Source organism: Hyperolius riggenbachi, chromosome 7 (assembly GCF_040937935.1).
Source record: "Hyperolius riggenbachi isolate aHypRig1 chromosome 7, aHypRig1.pri, whole genome shotgun sequence".
Lineage (NCBI taxonomy): Eukaryota > Metazoa > Chordata > Amphibia > Anura > Hyperoliidae > Hyperolius > Hyperolius riggenbachi.
In genome coordinates this window covers 96456967-96477047 of record NC_090652.1, presented here as the reverse complement: position 1 = coordinate 96477047, position 20081 = coordinate 96456967, and the positions used below count along the sequence as shown (strand labels likewise).

Below are 20081 nucleotides of genomic sequence, written 5' to 3'. Positions count from 1 at the left end.
TTCAGCAGATCTGACCCCAATATGCACAATCCTTCAGCAGATATGAAAAGAAAAACCCATTTACTCATCTAGTCAGAAGACCTCCTGTCACAATCTCCTCCTGTCCTGACCTCCTTGTGGCGCGCAACTCCCACGATCCTCTTCCTTCCCGACGTCACGTCCTACCTGCATTACACTGCAGGGCTATGGGAAAATGGCCGCCCGAAGCCCTGCACTGCACCAGTCCGGCGGCCTCTCTGATAGGCTGCCGGCCAGCGGCAGCACACGTCATGCGCGCCGCAGCCACTGACACACACTACCGGAGTCGCGGCTGAGCCGCATCCTAGGAGCCGCGGCAAAGGTGAAAAAGAGCCACATGCGGCTCTGGAGCCGCGGGTTACCTACCCCTGCTCTAGTCTGTGGGCTGCAGGTCTCTGCAAGAGAGACCTGTCTTTCCATTACAAGTTTCTGGTCTGTTCTGCTGCTGAGGAATTTGCATACACTCGTTATGCAAATCCCCTACCTGCCTCCTTTGATGACTGGCAGTATAAAGAGCTATGTTTCCCAGAGTCCTTGGCTGGTCATAAGGGTTAGTCCTGTGGAACACTCTTGGAGTGTCAGCCTTGCTCATTGTTTGAATATTAGTTTAGAGTAATTCCTGGAACTGCACTAGGCAGATTCCCTAGTGCAGTTAGGATTGCATATCTGTTTTGTTTGTCTGTTGCGATTGTTCTGTCCCAGCGGTGGTCGACAGGAAGTCGTTCTGATCTTTGTTCTTGGAGTATAGCTGGAGCAGCGGTTGCTACCAGCTATCTCTTCTAATCTGTCTTGCCTGGATCGCACTCGCCTTGCGCTAGTGCTGTGGATCCTATCTCTCACTTATTCCTGTTTTCGTGTATCTGTCTTGTCTGCTACGAACGCTTGCTGGAGGCTCGGTGAGGTAACCGTTAAGCAAGCGCTCGCGTCCTCTGTTTCATGTTTGTCTGTCGATGGTTAGTTAGGCGTGCTTGTCTCTGTTGTGCTTATCACGCGGAGACCGCGCATAAACGCGTGCACTGTTGCGAATGAGTGCGGTGTTCGCGTTTAGCTAGCGTTTCTTATTTTCCTTATCTTCTCATTGTATGATTTGCTGTGCATTTGCTACTCTCGTGCTCTGCCTTGCTGTAGCCTTGTGTCACCTCTGGCAATCGCCCCTCTCGCGATTGCATTCCTACTTCATATCTGCTGTTGTGTATGCACCGTCGCGGGTTGGCGACTAGTTTGGTGCACACACATACAATCTGTCCCTTTGCTCAATCTCATTCGCAAATCGCTTCTCAGGCGATTGCGTTCTCACTCGGTTTCCTTTGTTGTGTGTCCGCCGTCGCAGGTGGCGGCTAGATTGGTGGACATACATACACTCCTCATCTGTGCTTATTCGGTCTTGTGTCGCTGTTAGCAATCGCCATCTCTGGCGATTGCCTTCTCACTTTGTCTTCATGGTTGTGTGTTCATCGTCGCAGGGTGGCGACTAGTTTGGTGAACACACATACCCTCTGTCGCTTTGATCTCTCTCTTTCAGGGCTATCTTGCCCTGCGTTTCTTCCCTTCGTGCAATTCCTGTCTTGCGTCTGTGGCAGGGCAGAGGAGCTGTTCCTCTGCACTCCACAGCTCCTCCTGCCGACAGGAATTTCCCTCTACAACTGGCTCCAGTTTTGAGTCTTTTCCCTCATAGACCCTAAAACCATAAGTATAGCCTGTGGCCCTTTCACAGAGCTTATACAACTTGACCCCATACTGGGCGCGCTTGCTTGGGATGTACTGCTTAATGCCAAGGCGCCCGGTAAAATGTATCAGGGACTCATCTACGCAGATGTTCTGTTCAGGGGTGTAAGCATCTGCAAACTTTGATGAAAAGTGGTCTATGAGGAGGGGCTGAATTTTGTAGAGCCGGTCATAAGCAGGGTGGTCAGTTTGATGACAGGTTGTGTTGTCATTAAAATTCAGGAAGCACAGGATCATCTCAAAACGTAACCTGGACATGGCAGCAGAGTACATGGGCATGTGATGTATTGGGTGCGTAGACCAATAGGACCACAATACATTTTTTTTGTTAGACCCATGTTGAGGAGAAGGCCCAAAAAGATTTTAAATTTGGAAACTGTGACTGGTTTCCACCGAAACGGCTGGGAATAGTAGTTATTCGGTTTGTCTGCGATGTATTGTGTGGCATAACGGTTGGTCTCTGCCACGGCTAAGTCATAGAGATCCTCAGTGAAGAACAGATGAAAAAAAGTCTAGGGCCAATCCTAGATGATCTGTCTCCACATGGACTCCAGACTGGGCAGGGAAAGGGGGCACTATGGGTGCGGCGGAACCAGGGGGTTGCCAATCGGGATTTGCCAGCACCTCTGGGAGTGTAGGGCTTCTACGGGCCCGTGTTTCTGGTGGCTGCGACTGAGGTCTTACTGCACGTGCCACCAAACCAGTTTCAAATGCCATGCTGGTGCTCGCCACTTTACCAGGGTATACGGCAGTACTGGTGCTAAGTCCAGGAGGTGCTGCACTGCTCGTGTATGCCTCACCATGAAAACCTGGATCAGCGCTAGCACCACTCTGCTGCCCTTGAGGCTGATCCTGCGCCACCTGTGGTCCAATGACATGGGGTCTGGTACGCCTGGCGCTAGCAGGGACCTCAACCTCATTATCGGAACTATCGGATAGAGAGCCACTGCTTTCTACAGGTTCATATTCTGACCCGGATGATTCGTCAGATGAAAAGTCCCAATCGCTCTCATCCGACTCGGCCAGAATCCTGTAGGCCTCTTCCAGGGAATACCCCTTTTTTGCCATTTTGGGCTGCTAAATTTAGGGGGTATTCCACTGAGACTACCCAGGAAAAAGAGCACCTGTCTAGCAAACGGGAGTACTGGTGAAGTGAAAAAGCTGTGATCGCTCAGTTTTGATCAAAAAATATCAAAACTGATCTGTAGAGCGCCGCAGCTATTGGGTTGTGTTTTTGCAGTGGTTAGAAAAAAAATTCTGTCACTGCGGTGGGGTGGGCTGAACGCAAGTGCGGCCAAATGATCAGGTCTGATTGGGCAAGCACTGCGTTTTTAGTGGAGCCTCCTCTAAGGTGACCCTAAAGTACTTATATAGATCTGACTGCGATCAGTACTGATCACTTACAGATACTATATAGTACCAATGCAGATTAGCAACAGTGATGACGCTAATCAGCGACTAATTAGTGACTGGGGTGTAGTGGGCTGGGCGCTAACTGACTACCTTACAAAGGGGCCTAGATACAGTCGGAGGCAATCAGATAGCAATCAAAAACAATCAAAGGCAATCAAATACATGCAGAGGTCAATCAGAGCCAATCACAGGGCAATCAAGAAACCAGTCAGCATGAAAACAGGCAATCGGATGTCAATCAACAGTGCACAGACGATAAGATGTCACTCAGACCTCAATCAATGTCACTCAGACCTCAATCAGAGCTAGTGACAGGCGACCAGATGTCAATCACAGTGCAGCTGTTAGATGCCAAGCAATGTAAACAGAGATCAATCACAGGGCAATCAGAGATGATCAAATGCAAAGCAGAGCTAGTGACAGATGATCAAATGTCAATCCACAGTACACAAACAAATAGATGTCACTCATATGTCACTAGGACCTCAGTCAGAGCTAGTGACAGGCGATCAGATGTCAATCCACAGTGCACAAACGCTGATGTCACTAAATGTCACTCAGACCTCAATCAGCGCTGGTAACAGCCGACCAGATGTATATCAGACCTCAGTCAGACGCATAAACAAGGAGGTAGGGGCCAGAGAGGTGTGATCTGCGGGGGGCAATGTGGTGCAGGGCTCACATGCGGGCTGCCGTCCTCTCTGGTGGTCGATACGGGACACTGTGACCACCAGAGGAGGAGGCAGCACGTATAATACATGTTTCCAAAACAACGTGTATTATACATTGTGATTGGGTAATTCAAACAATCACTGCCCGCCGGCGCTGCTAATTGGCCGGCAGGCAAAAGACACAGGGGGGCGGAGTAAACTGCCGGGGATGCACGCCAATGGGCGTGGAGTGGCCCTGGGGCTGCCGCACTGCTCACGCCAATGGGCGTGGAGCAGTCGGCAACTGGTTAAAAGTATAAAATAGATTCTCGCCTTTATGCAGAGAGAGGTTCACCTTATTAGTTGGTTGAAAAAAGCCAATATTGACATTTTATTGATAAGATGTGAAAATATCACCTAGGAGAAAACTTAGGAGAAAAAATGGATTAGATCAGCCCCATAGAGTGTTAATGATTTCAACAGTTTAAAGAGAATCTGAAGTGAAAATAAACTTATGATATAATGATTTGTATGTGTAGCACAACTAAGATATAAAATATTAGTAGCACAGATATAAGTCCCATATTGTTTCCAGTACAGGAAGAGTTAAGAAACGTCATGTATCTATGCAAAAGAGCTTCTCTGAGCTCTCCCACCAAGCTTGGTTGGCTACAGTGCTGTTTTCTGAAGCACTTATCTCAACCTGTCTCTCACTGTTTCTTGTTTGTTTAAGATTTTACTGTAGCAAAGTTCAAAGGGGCATTAGCTCTGCTCTGTTTCATAGTTTAAAATACAGAGTGTAGTTTGTAAACAGCAAATATTAGAGAATGATGCAATGTTATAACAAAAGCTATGTAACTGAAAATAAACATGAGACTCTTTTCTTTGCTACTAATGTTCTATGAATTATCTGTACTACACATACAATTCATTATATCATACGTTTTTTTTTTTTTTTTTTTGCTTCAGTGTGGCTTTAAAGTGCAGCTTTAGTAATTGTTTTTTTTATCTTTGGATAAAGAGGCTTTAAAGCTTTAAGATTTTTATTACTATTTATCTTCTCATTCCATTAACAGCACAGGAGGTCAGGAAATCTTTCCAATGGGGATATAGACGGGGAAAAAAAGGCGCAAAGGTTTTAACCCTCCACCACACTATTAAAATAACATCTGTCCCAATTTCACAAATCTCACTACTTCTGCTGACATCAGAGGAAGTGACAGGAAATCTCCCCAGCAGGTACACAGACAGTAACAAAACCCTGATAATTGTTCTAGTCTGTCCCTGCAATATCCCAAACTAAAACTGAAGTTTGGTTGGTGTTTGGCTTTAAAACAAGCTCTTCATCCCCACTAGACTGAGTCCTTTCATCAGAGATCTTCTCTTATGATGTGTCCTTGTATGGCTGTATACAGAAAACCAAATAAAGGCTCGGCAAAGACTAAACATAAATAAAAACCAGGGAGACACGAAAATGACAGACAACACCATTATCTTCTGTGTACTTTAAATTCTGACATGTGGAGCTTTTGCTTATCATATTAAATTGTTTGCTTTTCCAGTATTTATTGGTAACTTGGAGTCTCATGAAGTCCTCCCAATTTTCAAAAGCAGTTTTCCAGCTTTGTTCACACAACAGCTTGCAATCTAGTGTGGAGAAGTTTGTGTAAACAGAGTGCCATTCGAGGTCAGAAGAGGCTGACACAAGGCACAGTACTAGCGTCTCCAGTGTGTCCTTGGTTTAGTGCCAGTGCATTTAACCACTGAGCCTGCTCTTTCTCCTATTGTAAATTAAGCCTATTTATATGACGTTCTTCCAGCTCTGGTGAGTATCTGTGTGGGGCTGTTAGGAGTAGATCTGGGGTATATCCGTCTTTGAGGCGCTCTGATGGATGCATCTGGGGTATATCTGTCTTTGAGGGGCTGTTCTCAGCAGCTCTGGGGTCTAACGTGAAGTTCTGGCACCATGCTCACATCATATTCTGTATATACAACTATGTTTAGTTTTTGTACTGGAAGTATTTTGACTGTTATTTTTTTAATCTCAGCTGGGCAAACTTTCAACTATGTGCTCTTAAAAGAAAGAGTGAGAGATGTCTGGCACATTTAACCCCTTCAAACGCATGGCAGATCTTTTTCTCCTTGGTTAACTCTGTCAGAGTAGTTGAGGGGTGCCGTACGGAGATGCCAGCCCAATTTAATGATTATATGCTGCAACCGAGTAGGTTAAAGAGCAACCCTAGACATCAGGGAAAGTAAACTTAAGCCCAACCAACTTTGCAGCACCGTACAACTTTGCCATGTGCTAGAAGATGAGATCCCACAATCTGCTTTTAAATGACCTTAGGACTAGCAGTCACATGACCTGCAGCTGCCACTGCATTCCTGTTCATGGACTTCTACATCATACAGGTTAGTTGCAAAGGTCCCGGAGGGCACACTTCTGTTTCCCTGAGAGAAAATAAAAGCCTGTTAAGACTTTACACTTTATTTGGCCAGAATAAGTGCATGTGATTATTTCAGCAAACAGTCTGTCAGAAGACCGTGACAGTAGTCCATCCAAGCTGCATGTACTGTCCTATGTGGAGAGGAGAAAGAAGAGAAGCAGGAGGCTCCCCACTTCACCATGGAACAAAGCAATTGTGGGCAAACATTCCATAGGTGTTTATTGTTAGTACACCATATACTACTGACTGGTGCAAAAGACAAGGGGCACTTGAGGAAGGGCTGTTGCCAGTAAGGTTTGCTTGGTCCATTACTGATTGTCCTCCATTTTGGAATATATGGGATGTTCGGTGATGGGGAGATGCAGATAAAGAGACGTGATTGTAAATATCAGATGAAATATAACATATCTGCAGGGCCAAGTCTTCAGTGTAACTTATACCCACTTGATGTGCTGAAGTTGGAGAGTGGATTAGGCAAGTCTGCTAAATCCCTGGAATTCAGCTTTTAGCATGGATGCGTTAGTCATAACAACCATCTAAATTCTAGATGTGTTTTCATAAGTGCAGGCAAGTGTCTACTTTGTACAGAACAATACTCATTCATGATAATACTTGATTGTATGAGGTCACACAACCTTTACTCCACGCCTGCCTCATTACTGCACACTTATTGGCAACTCTCAACTGTTTTGGTTGTTTTATAATGGTTTCGAAATCACACTAAGGCCCGGGACCCACTAAAGCGCTTTCAGCCACGCTTTGGAATCACTGGCAATCACCGCCGATTCCAAAAGCACTAGCCTGATGAAAGTTAATGGAGGTGATGATCCCACAGGAGAGATTGTGATTTGCTAAAATCGCAATCACAATACCTGCAGCATTTTCAGAACAATTTATAGGGAAAAGCAGGGCCTAAAATTTCTGTCCCCGAAATAGCTCCACTTTAAGTACCAAAATTGCTCCAAAAACACTAGTTTTTTTCAGAGAGAGATTTGTGATCGCAAGATGATCCAAGGACTAAATGGAATAGGAACATGGGTACAAAGAAAACTGGAGCAAATACAAAGTAAGAGCCAAGAACAACCAATCAGGCTTTAACTACAAAATCAAATAATGATTCTAATTGGTTGTTCTGGTTGGCAGCCCATACTTTTTTATTTGATTCTCTTGCAAGTCTTAATAAATCAGCCCAAATGTGCCATGTAGTGCTCCCATTCTCTAGCTGGCTTGTTATTATGCATTACAAAGAGTGCACTACCATGGCATACTGATGTAACTGTGGGCAGGCCTGGATTTACATCACAGAAGCCTATAGGCACAGTTGTCCTGGCACCCTAGCCTTCGCCTTCCATGGACCTAGAAACAGCTGCATAACCACACCCCAAGTGTGCCCAGCTGTCACTTATCCCTTAGTTCCCTTGCCAGTTATAGGTAGCTACAGGTGCCCCTTAGAATTAGGCAGCCAGAGGTAGCCTCAGTATTAAGTAGCCAGAGGTGCCCCTAACTGAAGGGAGTTATGGTCAGTAGAATGCTGAGAACCATTTGAGTGAGTAACTTCATTTACACTCTGTTTGGGGCTCTGCATAGGGAAGGAGGGAGAGAGGGACTTGGGAGAGGAGTAAGCCGCCTTTCCATCATCAGGTGCTTGTAGGCGTGTGCCTATAGTGCCTTATGGTAAATCTGGTCCTCACTGTGGGGCAGGTTTAACAACTTGCATTTCCATCTCCTTTCAGTAGAAATTAGAGATTGTATTTGAGCCTCTTTGTATTATACTGGTAATCCTAGGAACACATTGGCATATACTGAGGACTGTCTGATCGCACATGAGCACTGGCAGACATGGGGTAAAGTTGCCCAGTATAGCCAGATTTCTGAAAAAGCCACAAAGGCCTGGGTCTAGGGTCACTGCTGCCCAAGGGCGTGGCTTGACAATTGCTACATATCAAAGAGGAGGCTGCAAATGGAAAAGGGAGGCTGCTGGACTGCTATATATGGATGTTACACATGAAAGAGTGTCTGCAGATGCAATGGGAACCACTAGAATTTTGGCCTAGAGGCAGAAAAAAATTCCAAAAAAGCCCAGCCATGGCAACCAGTGAAAGTTAAAATCATTAAAAACAGATTAAAAATGGTTGATAAGTGTTGGCATACCTCCGATAAGATCACACCTGCCTTTTACTTTACAAAAAAAGGGCCATTTATTTAGTGCTTAAAGTAAATCTGAACAAAAAATAAACAAGTTAATCAATTGTATGTATAAGCAGGGGCATAGCAATAGGGGGTGCAGAGGTTGCGACCGCAGAGGGGCCCTCCCTCAAATGCAGTATTAACTCTCTTTTGGTCCTGTGCTCATAATAATCACTTCTATAGATACTTTGAATAGTAGTAATCATTAACTACTTAAAGAGAAACTCCGACCAAGAATTGAACTTTATCCCAATCAGTAGCTGATACCCCCTTTTACATGAGAAATCTATTCCTTTTCACAAACAGACCATCAGGAGGCGCTCTATGGCTGATATTGTGGTGAAACCCCTCTCACAAAGAAATTCTGAGTACGTACTCTTGGCAGTTTCCTGTCTGTGAACCCTGTTGCATTGTGGGAAATCGCTGTTTACAGCTGTTTCCAACTGCCAAAAAAAAACATGCAGCAGCTACATCACTTGCCAGCAGTAAAAAAAAGTCACCATGTGATAAATGTCAGAATGTAAATCAGGGATTTAAAATATTTTACAAGGGGCAAACACTGACTAAATCTTTTATACATAATTATTGTAAAAATGAAGCACCTTTTTTATTACATTATTTTCACTGGAGTTCCTCTTTAAGCCTAACTGTACGAATATATTTGTCCAGTGTATTTGTGGAGAATGCACCACCATTTTGTTACTAAATTAAGCACATGTGGTATCATTTTAACCATGACGAGTTGCAGAATACATTTTGGTGTATCTTAAAGTTTGGACGCACATCACATAAAAAATGGGTAGGGACAAACTCAATCCAACATAAAAAAAGGAATTTTCAAAATTATGATCAAACTTGGGAAAGCACCATGAGCAAAACTACAAGATACATGTGTGGTAACATTTTAACCCTGATAAGTTGTATAATGGAGTTTATAACATTTTAGGGTTGAGGCCCATGGCTTGTGTATTCTTTTTAGTCACAAACTGAATCAAAAGCAATTACATTTTCACATATTCTGTACAAAAATAAAAGACTTGTAAAATGAAAACAAAGTGACAGAATATAAGATAAAAAAAACATGTATTGTTACCTTAGCTTTTTAAATATGTATGCTATGAGGGTATATTACTATTATTTTTGCAAATAATGTCTCATAATCATTGACCGTGTACAATGAGAAAGCGAAAAACACAAAACAGAAAAAAGACAGTGTTATTTCCAAATACAATAGTGTCACCATACACATTGTGCTAGCCAGGATGGATAAGCAAATAAAATGTGTGGGTTTAACTTATAGTTAGCACTGTTTATTGTAAAGCTATAATGGATATAAATGGATAAATAGTGTGTTTTTTTCTATTTTTTACCTTAAATTCCCTTTAAAATTCATAGAAAATAAGGTAATAACTAAACAAAATTTTCACACCCTAAAAGCCTAATTTGTCCTGAAAAAAACAATATATAGATCATTTAGGTGTGATAAATAGTAATAAAGTTATTGGCGAATGAATGGGAGCATCGCTAATATGTGAAAATTGCTCTCGTCCTGAAGTGGTTAAACTGTTCCCCATCACCTTCTTGCACCTCTGACATTGCTGTTGCCATTGGCGGGTTTTGGTGCGCCGTATCAATTGTTTTGTTTAGAGCGCTTGGGGGGCCCAATGTAAAATCTGCATCGGGGCCCACTGCTCCTTAGCTACGCCACTGTGTATAAGTATTCAGGGTAAACAAAAATTTTGTGGCGTGTCATATTTTAACTTTCAATTTAAGAGCTAAATTCAGCAGTCATGTTAGTGTGACAACAAAATCTGCTTCATTCAGCTGCAAAACAATAGAAACAATATCCTTTTGAAAGTTTACAACCTGTCACGTTATCAGCAGTGTTTCCTTTGTAGTAGTACCTCTTCTCATTATCTATATCATCTGATACAGTAAATGCAACAAAACTACACCATATTGGGCTCTTGAGGTCTCCTCTTTTTTCTCTTTGGAAGGTTACTGATAATCCTTCAGACGTTATGCTACTGGTCGAACACTTATGGTTCTTCCATCTTGGAAAAAAAAGCAATCAGACAGGTTTCAAAAATCCAGTACAATATCTGCTACTTCCATGCCACTACTAGTATCTTTGAGTCTCTCATCTCCTCTCCTTTCCATTAGATGAACATGAAAACTCTAGAATCCGAACGTTCATATTTTTACAGTGGCCTAAAGACATCACAACTTGAGAACATTCATACTACATTTATACTTCCAATTCTCCCCAAACTCTATGGTCAAATTTTACTAGCCAGCAAACATACCGTAGCGTATATGGTAGTTTAAGATCCATAAATGTATTTTTTATGGGTATATTCACTAAACGCTGTTAAATGTAACGTGTACAGGCCACAACTTCTTCGCTTGTGTAATATGCAAAGCAAATGTTTCATATACAATGCAAGTTGTGCATATTGCATAATAAGTGATGTAATTTTTGTAAATACTGGTATGCTCAGCCTACACACATTAAGTTTTATAGGGTGAAATCGATATACCCTTCGATCACATATTTTATGTGGTTCCTTTGTCCTACAGGTGAAATTATTTAACACTATCTATGCTAATCATGCGTTTCTTCTTATGTTTCAGGGATAATTTACTTCTTCTGAAGATGCTCCACCTTTTTATTATCATGTTCTTTCCTGGCCCTCTACATTCTGCATCAGCTGCTTTTTCTGGACAGCAACAGCACCCAATTCCAGACCCCTGCTATGATGAACATGGCCTACCTCGTCGCTGTGTGCCGGAGTTTGTTAATGCAGCTTTTGGAAAAGATGTCCAAGCCTCCAGCACTTGTGGTCGCCCATCCACCAGGCAATGTGATGCCTCGGATCCAAAACGAGCTCACCCGCCAGCCTATCTCACGGATCTCAACACGGCTGGTAACATGACTTGTTGGAGGTCAGAAAGCTTCCCGCGCCATTCTCCACAGAATGTAAGTCTAACCCTTTCCCTGGGGAAGAAGTTTGAGGTGACCTATGTAAGCTTGCAATTCTGCTCTCCTCGGCCAGAGTCTGTAGCCATTTACAAGTCCATGGATTATGGGAAGGCTTGGGTACCTTACCAATTTTACTCCTCCCAGTGCCGTCGACTGTATGGGAAACCTAGCCGAGCAAGTGTCACTAAACAAAATGAGCAAGAGGCACTGTGTACAGATGGGCAAACGGACTTGTATCCATTAACTGGTGGGCTTATAGCTTTCAGCACCCTGGATGGCAGGCCTTCTGCCCAAGACTTTGACAACAGTCCTGTACTACAAGACTGGGTAACTGCCACTGACATACGTGTGATCTTCAGTCGCCCCCACCTTCAGGGGAACAGGGATCCTGATATTCCTGAGGATGGGCCAGGTTATTTTTACTCTGTTGGAGAGTTTCAAGTGGGTGGCAGGTGTAAGTGCAATGGACACGCCTCCCGCTGTGGTAAAGACAAGGAGGGACGACTGGTGTGTGACTGTAAGCACAATACAGAGGGGCCAGAATGTGATCGCTGCAAGGCCTTTCACTACGATCGACCGTGGCAAAGAGCAAATGCACGTGAAGCAAATGAGTGCATGGGTAAGTCGATGGAAACACCTAACAAGAATTATGTTACAGTAGAATGTGAATTCATGTGAGCAACAACTGTTTTAAGCGAATAGTATTCAAAGATTAAAACGCAAATTACAAAATCTTATATTCAGTATGAAATGTGACCTCTTGGTTTTATCAGTTTTTTTTCCAAATATTTATATGGATTTTAGAAGTTTTACTTTTACTTCAGGTTACTTTCCATATGCTTCCCTTAATTCTCCAGACACTTGTGGTTGGATTAAATGTGGGTGAATTACCTGGCCAACTCAGACAGAGCATTATAAGCAGATATACAGGTGTCACGGTGGTGTAGTGGATAGCACTCTCGCCTTGCAGGTCAAGCATCCCTGGTTTGAATATAATCCAGAAAACTATCTGCATGAGGTTTGTATGTTCTCCCTATGTTTGTGTGGGTTTCTTCTGGGTAACGATAAGGTAATTAACTTCCTCCAATACATTTTCCTTAGATTCAGATGGACATATAACTATGGTAGGGATTTGATTGTAAGTTCCGTTGAGGGATAATCAACATGCCTATGTGCTCTGTAAAGTTGCATATATGAATACAAAATGAAATAAAAAAATTCCCAAAACATGGCATAACCTTTATCAAGATACTGCAAGGTGCAGGGTCTTGTTTAAAAAAAAAAATCAGCAACCATCTTTTTTTTATTAAAAGCGGACCCGAACTCTTGCACGGTACACAATGAAAAGTCTGTATTCCACAAATAGTTCATGAAGAATTCACTTCTCTGTGTTTTAAAAAATTAGCTGTTATCAGCAACTGTGAATAGACTGCAGGAGAGCTTTGCCAAGGCAGCTCTGGCTTGCAGTAAACAAGACTTAACCTTTTCAGTGCTCACAGCAAAAGTGAAACCTGGTTAAACCTTAGTGGATTTGTTTTAGGCTGTCCATAAATTGTAATGAAGAATTTGTTTGCAGGTTATCATGCTGTGGCTAATCTTTTAGAGAGGAAGTTCTGAGTTTAGTTCCCACAAAATAACTTTTGGAATCTTTATTTATAAGGCAAAAAATATATTAGTGTCTAAATCTTAAGTCTAAGCTCAGGGTTTCTAAGCTAATCAAACCAAGTCAGCCTCTTAGGCTAGGTTCACACTTCACTTGAAATCGATTTGTTTTCCACAGTGGACCACACCAGACCAATATACATGTTGACGGATCCTATGCTAAGCGCATGATTCATTTAAACATGCTCTGAAAAGTCAGTTGTAGTGAGAGACTGTAACGTCCCATGCTGCATAGCTTTTATGATTATTACTTTTTATTTCTATAGCGTCAACATCTTTCGTAGCGCTGTACATAGTACAAAACAAATATTTGGGAACATAGATACATGAGAAGCTCAAGACACTGTACAATCAGGACATCCAGCAATACAAATACATTCATAGTGTGGTTTGAGATATCACTAAAATTAGTACATGTTCATATGATACATTAAAGCACAATAAGAAACATTAGGGAGTTTAAGCAGGTACAGCTGAAACACTGTATATGAAATGTTATATTTGCTTAATATTTCCAACAGTTGGTTTACTTAATGACTCATCCTTCACACCTACTACTTGCTTTGCAGTACTCAAAACAACCTGTATAGGTGCATCTGTTAACTGGCTATTAAATGGATGACATAAGCCTGTAGTATAGTATATATAGTACCAGTGCCTGTCTTTCTTAGAACTTGCCTATTTTCTTTTCTTTCTTTGTTACCAAGTTTCCTTCAGAAGCGCTCACAATTGAAGTACTGCCATGATCATAGTTTTATTTCCCTGACGTACACTAAGGACAATTTAGGAGAGAACCAGTCAATTTATCTGTATGTTTTTAGGATGTGGGAGGAAATAAAGAGATTGAGAAACAGTTTAATCTCCAAGCCTGGAATTGTAACCCTAAAGGTCTACATAAGAATATGGGACACCAGGAACGCTGAATGTAGGATTAGTTCCACATATACAGTTCTCTCATTCATTTATTTTTACTTCAGGTTCAGTTGAAATGAGAAGGATGAAGCGAGTCATTCCTGTGTGTCTCATTAGTCTTCAGAATTAGGTAATCTGTTATCACAGCAGGGCGCTACATTAAAATTCAGACATTTCAGTCTGGATCATATGCCGTTCCATATGAGGGATGTTTGTGGGATATTAGAAAAAAGAAATAAGTTTGGCAAAACTAATAGAAAAAAATGTTTTAACCATTGATACATGATAAAAAGAAAAGTATACATCCCTCAAAGCTTACCAAACACTGAGGAGTGTGGGCTGTCCTGTATATTATGTGACTGACAGGCACAGCCTGTATGAAGCAGGTTGTATAGCCTTATTCTAATTCTTCTCATTACTTCATGGCAGCCTATTTTACATTCCTTATTATCTGCCTATAGCACCTCTATAGCAGTTCTTCCCTCCCTGCATCCTCATGTATCCATTCCTTCCCTACAATCTGGCTTTCTACTGAATTCCTTCCCTTGTTCTTTTTCCTGTGCCTGGCTCCTTGTCTATTCCTCCTTTTCTATAGCCTGTCACCTAAATCCTCCACCTACAGATTATTTCCTTTCTACACTGCTTCCCCCTTACATTGCCTTTTCTATGCACCAGATTCTTGCAGCTTGTCTTCCTCTCCTGCCTTCGCATGCATTCTATTCTTTGAAAACGTAGTGTCCACATTTTAAAAGACCTGGGCCATATGCAATTCACTTTTTCACAAAAGCTTTCTCCTAGGAGATAATTTTTCATCTTTTATTTAAATTAACTTTCCAGCACTTTTCAACTGAAAACATACCGGAAAGTATGTGAAAAGGTACTATCAAAATTATTTTGAGTACAGTATTCTCTTGCTTTCTGGTGGCTTGAAATTAATTTTATTGCCAAGATTAAAAATATCACCTAGGAGAAATCTCAACAGAAAAATGAATTGTATATGGCCCCTGAATTCCTGGTCCAGGTGGCAATCTGCAGAAATAACAGTATTTTCCTGGAGATCTGCAGATCACCATATTTATAAAAGTGGCAATCAGCGTAAATGATCTTCTATGGGATTACCACTTTACCACATTCAATTTGCATGTTAGCGCAGATTACAATATTTATAAAGACAAGACAACATTGATATTTCGCTTTTCTCTTGGCAGACTCAAAGCACTTGAGCTGCAGCCACTTGGGCGTGCTCAGTAGACAGTAGCAGTGTTAGGGAGTCTATAGCTCAAGGACTACTTACTGAATAGGTGCTGGCTTACTAAACAGGAAGAGCCAGGATTGGAACCTTGCAGCAAGTCTGCCTTCCTGTCTGAAAATTTGACTTTGCCAAAAGTCAAACTTTTCAAAGAGTGATTGGACAATGCACAGATGTATGTGGATGCAACATGAACATACCTCCGTGCTTATCTTTGCCTCAAGTCAGCAAATTTTACACAGGTGTGGTTAGTATGAGGCTTACATTTACTAAAGCAGCTCTGGCCTAAAGATGACATGAGATTCTGAAAACTGGTATTGATCTGTGTGTTTTCACTGAAGTGAAAATAATATGGAGGCTGCCCTATTTATTTTCTTTCAAACAATACCAGTTTGCTGGCAGCCTGACTGGCCTATGTGGCTGCAGTAGTGTCTGAATCACACCAGAAACAAGCATGCAGCTAATCTTCTCAGAATGTCAGAAACACCTGATCTGCTGCATGCTTGTTCATGGTCTATGGCTGAAAGTATTAGAGGCAGAGGATCAGCAGGACAGCCAGGCAATTGGCATGGTGTGAAGGATTGCGGAAAGGCCGCCGCATGCTCTAGCGGCATGGCGGCCGTTTCCGCGTCTGCTCCGGCGGTTTACACGCGGCGACATATGTCTGATGCTATACAGCCTTCCTGTGCACATAGGCTGCGGAATACACGCGCGCGCGCGGCAAGACAGAAGCTTTATGGGAAGCAGAGAGGGATCAGCTGACCCCGCCGGTCAGCTGATCCAAGGATGGATGCGGATTGGCTGGAAGGGACTGGGCGGCACTGGCCAGCGCTGCACTATATAACCACTTGTCCCGCAGTCTCACATCGTCTGCCGTTGCAAATGCTTAACGTGTTAGCACACAGACCTCAGTCAGATCCTACAGTGTGGTTGAACCAGGACGGACCTGGGAATCCACACTGAGCTAGATTACCTTCTCATGTTATGTTATTCTATGTTATGCTTTAGACCAGTTCCAGGGTGTTGTGACTACGGACCTCACACCCAAGACTAGGATACTGTGTCAGTTCTATGTTATGCTTTAGACCAGTTCCAGGGTGTTGTGACTACGGACCTCACGCCCAAGACTAGAATACTGTGTCAGTTCTATGTTATGCTTTAGACCAGTCCCAGGGTGTTGTAACTACGGACCTCACACCCAAGACTAGGATACTGTGTCAGTTCTATGTTATGTTTTAGACTAGTTAAGGGGTGCTGTAACTACGGACCACACACCCAAGACTAGCATTGTATATCTGTACTTCCTTGGTTCGCCACTAGGCTGTAGTGAGATAGTATCTCACAACCAGATAGGGCAAATCTGTTCATATTAGCAGCAGGGCTTCCTGCAACCAGGTCTAGGTCCCTCTCCTAGGGAGCCTTTGGCCTAAGGGAATTCACCCACGTCTAAGGGCTCGTTTCCACTGTAGCGGTGCGGAATCGCCTGGATTCCACCGCTGAAGAAATTGCATGCGGCTGCGTTTCCCCATGCGGATTTACCCGCGATTTCGCATGCGATTTTGCATGGCAAGGAGCCAGGCGAATTTAACCATGTCACTGCCTGTGTAAAGTTCCATTGCCTTTTATGCGAAATCGCCTGCGAAATCGCGGGGAAATCCGCATGACAAAGCCGCATGCGATTTCCCTATTGAATGCATTTGCGGCGATTCGCCCACATTCCTGCCGCACGCGAAATCTGACGACCCTGTCGTGCAGATTTTTCCCGCACCGAAATACGCCGCCGCATACGTGGAAACAGCTCCATCCACTAACATTGAGTATGCGAATCCGCATGCAGTACCCGCATGCGGATTCGCTATAGTGGAAACGAGCCCTAAGGGTGAACTTCCTTCTCCTCACTGCCTCCAGTCTCCCTGGCAGTTCCCTCTCAAAGTGTTATTGTGATACTGTACACTCACGTCTCAGGTGTCCAGAGGTTAGACATACCTGTATTATTAGTGATTCTGCAGATCACTCATAATCCGGTGTATATCTGCATTATTGGTGAGTCTGCAGCCCACCAATCAGATTCTCTCTCTGCGTGTTGACACCGATCGTTACACATGGCTTAAAGGGAACCTAAACTGAGAGGGATATGGATGTTGCCTTTTAAACAATACCAGTTGCTTGTCAGTCCTGCTGATCTCTTTGGCTGAAGTAGTGGCTGAATCACACACCTGAAACAAGCATGCAGCTAATCCAGTCTGACTTCAGTCAGAGCACCTGATCTGCATGCTTGTTGAGGGGCTGTGGCTAAAATTATTAGAGACACAGGATCAGCAGGAGAATTAGGCAACTGGTATTATTTTAAAAGGAAAAATCCATATCCTTCTCAGTTTAGGAAATAAATATGGCAGCTTCCATTGCTCTTTTGCTACAGTTGTCCTTTAAGATGCCAATGCCATGGAATTCTTAAGTAGGTTCAATTCAAACTATAAGCAAATGTTATTGAGAAGCAGCTTACATATACTCAGATTAATGTTTTGCCGTCCTGGATTTAGAAAAACAAGTCATACACAGTTAAAGTTCTTCCTCTTCCTGGTTTGCAGCATTTAGATTTATTCTCCTCTACCCTATACCATTTAGGATAATTGGTTTCCCTTTGATTTTATGGCCGGCTTTACAAATTTCTACTTAGAACATTTTTTTTTAATTCCACTTTTCACCCATGTTGCACTCTTTCCTCCTTCCCTTTCCATGCTCTTCTCTCTCCCTCTCTCTGGATGCCTCCCCAACCCCCTCCCTGTGACTTTTCAACAACTACACCTCATCCGCTTTGGAGAACAGATGCTCTAATTAGCACCAATTAAAGGAATCCTCTCTAGTCTTAGCAGGAGGTCTTCTTGCACACAGACTTTCCCCACGTCTCTGCTCAGTGGAAAAGAAACCATCTGTGTGGGAGGCATCTCACAGCATCCACAAACGAGCAGAATCAGTGAGGCCGTGCCAATATCAGGAAATTCTACACCTGTACGACCAATACTTCTTCTGAGTCATATTTACAGCGAATGCCTCGAGAGGCGCTTCACAGACACATTTCCAGGAAACGGCACAAACATTTTGCTGTTGCAGTATTGAGTGTAAAGTTAATTAGTTAATTATCTGTTAATGAAAGAAATGCCACAATTGTGGTACTTGGCAAGCCCTGAAACATTCAGATGTCTGCTAATGAAATGCTAAGTACAGGCAATTAAATGTTAACTTGTGCATTCCCAGTAATTTTACAGTTGTTTGACATGTCAAATAATTGGTGTGATGACCCGTGTAATTGTCTTTCTCAATGGAAGGATACACAGGATACAAAGAGCCATTAGTTGCAGCTGCATGTGGGTGGCGATATGGAACATGGAGGGTTTTCTGAAGATAAGTGCAACCAAAATTAATTCAATATCCAAATAATATGCAAAACTATAGATTTTTTTGTTTTTAAAATTGAAAAGGGTTTGAGGTCGCTCATATTTTTGTTACCCCTTATATATCCTATGGGGGGGGGGGGGAGGGGGCTTTCCCCTCATGTATTGTCCAAGTGATAAGGGAAGGGAGGCTTTGCTATGAAGAAGTAGGAGACTTAATTCATATTTCAGTGTCATGCACCAGAACTGGAGTACATATACCAGAACTGGAGTACATAGGTCAGTCTCGTGCAGGGTAAGCCGAATGGCTGCTCACCTTGCTGCCACTGAAAGTCTGAGTGGCGTTAAATAATAATCCCCCTCCAAGTGTGTGTGTGAGGTGGGTGGGGGGGGGACACGGGGGGAGAAGTAATTTGGGGCCCAGTATGGTCTGTGCCTGCGCAGTACGCTCCTGGTGACATCAGCGGGATTGAGGACACGGCAACGCAGGCGCAGTGGTTTTCAGATATTAAAGTCTGAAATTCCAGAAGAGAACCAGAGGCGGGACCGGTGCATCGGTGAGTGGCTGCACGAGCACAGGATGTCTGCGGGGGACCATTAGAAGCCCTGGGTAAGTTCAACTCATTTTCCCCCGACCCCTACAGTATCTCTTTAAGATCTTCTTTCATAGCATAGGCCCGGGATCTAAGAGGATTAACATAAGTACTCTCAAGCACCATAATGTGCCAGCAGTACCATATTACCGTTATTGTGGACACTTAACATGCTTTAAGCCTGGTACTCATTTTAAAGATGGTTGAAAGCTGTACAAAGTGTAGTCTGACAATGGATACTTGAAGATGGATAGAAGGGCATTGTGGTGGCTAAGAGGCTAGCACTTTTACCCTGAAGCACTATAGTCCTAGCCTATTGCAGCCAGGATACTTATTGAATGGTGTTTGCATCTAAGAACACAGAACAGAGGACTTCCTGAGGTGGCAGAATACAATTCTGATTGGCTGAGTAAAATCAATTTCAGTCTACCACTGCATTGCTGAGCAGAGGTATAGCCAGGCAACAGTCATTGCTCTTTGACGTTTGCTATGTAAAAAAAAAAAAAAAAAAAAATTGTTCAATGTTTTGCTTTAAGTATACTTGAAGGTAAAAAAAATGCTAGTGGGTACTTACCTCAAGGCAAGGAAGACTCTGGATCCATTGCTGGTTCCTTGAAAAGTTGGCACATGTTGCTTCTCCTGAACACTATCCTCTTTCCCTCGGGTTCTAGGAGTAAGCCCGATCGGGTCCGTTCTGCACCTGCAAAGTAGAGTAGATCTGATCGGGGTGGGGCTATTTTTGCTGGAGCGGAAAGCTGGCGGGGGGGGGGGGGGGGGGTAGGGTGAAGGACAGGGGAAGCTTCATTAGGATCTAGAGGCTTCCTCCTTCAGAGATAAGTATTGTTTGTTT

General features: G+C 43.1%; 1 protein-coding gene across 1 annotated transcript in view; it reads left to right on the top strand.

Annotated features, from left to right (window-relative positions):
• The window catches only part of NTN3 (netrin 3), a 196129-nt gene that overhangs the window by 70619 nt on the left and 105429 nt on the right, over positions 1 to 20081 (top strand). Inside the window, exon 2 of the mRNA XM_068244411.1 lies at positions 11075 to 12042. Coding sequence (XP_068100512.1) covers positions 11097 to 12042 — 946 coding nt within the window. The 5' untranslated portion in view covers positions 11075 to 11096. The remainder of the gene's footprint in view (positions 1 to 11074; positions 12043 to 20081) is intronic.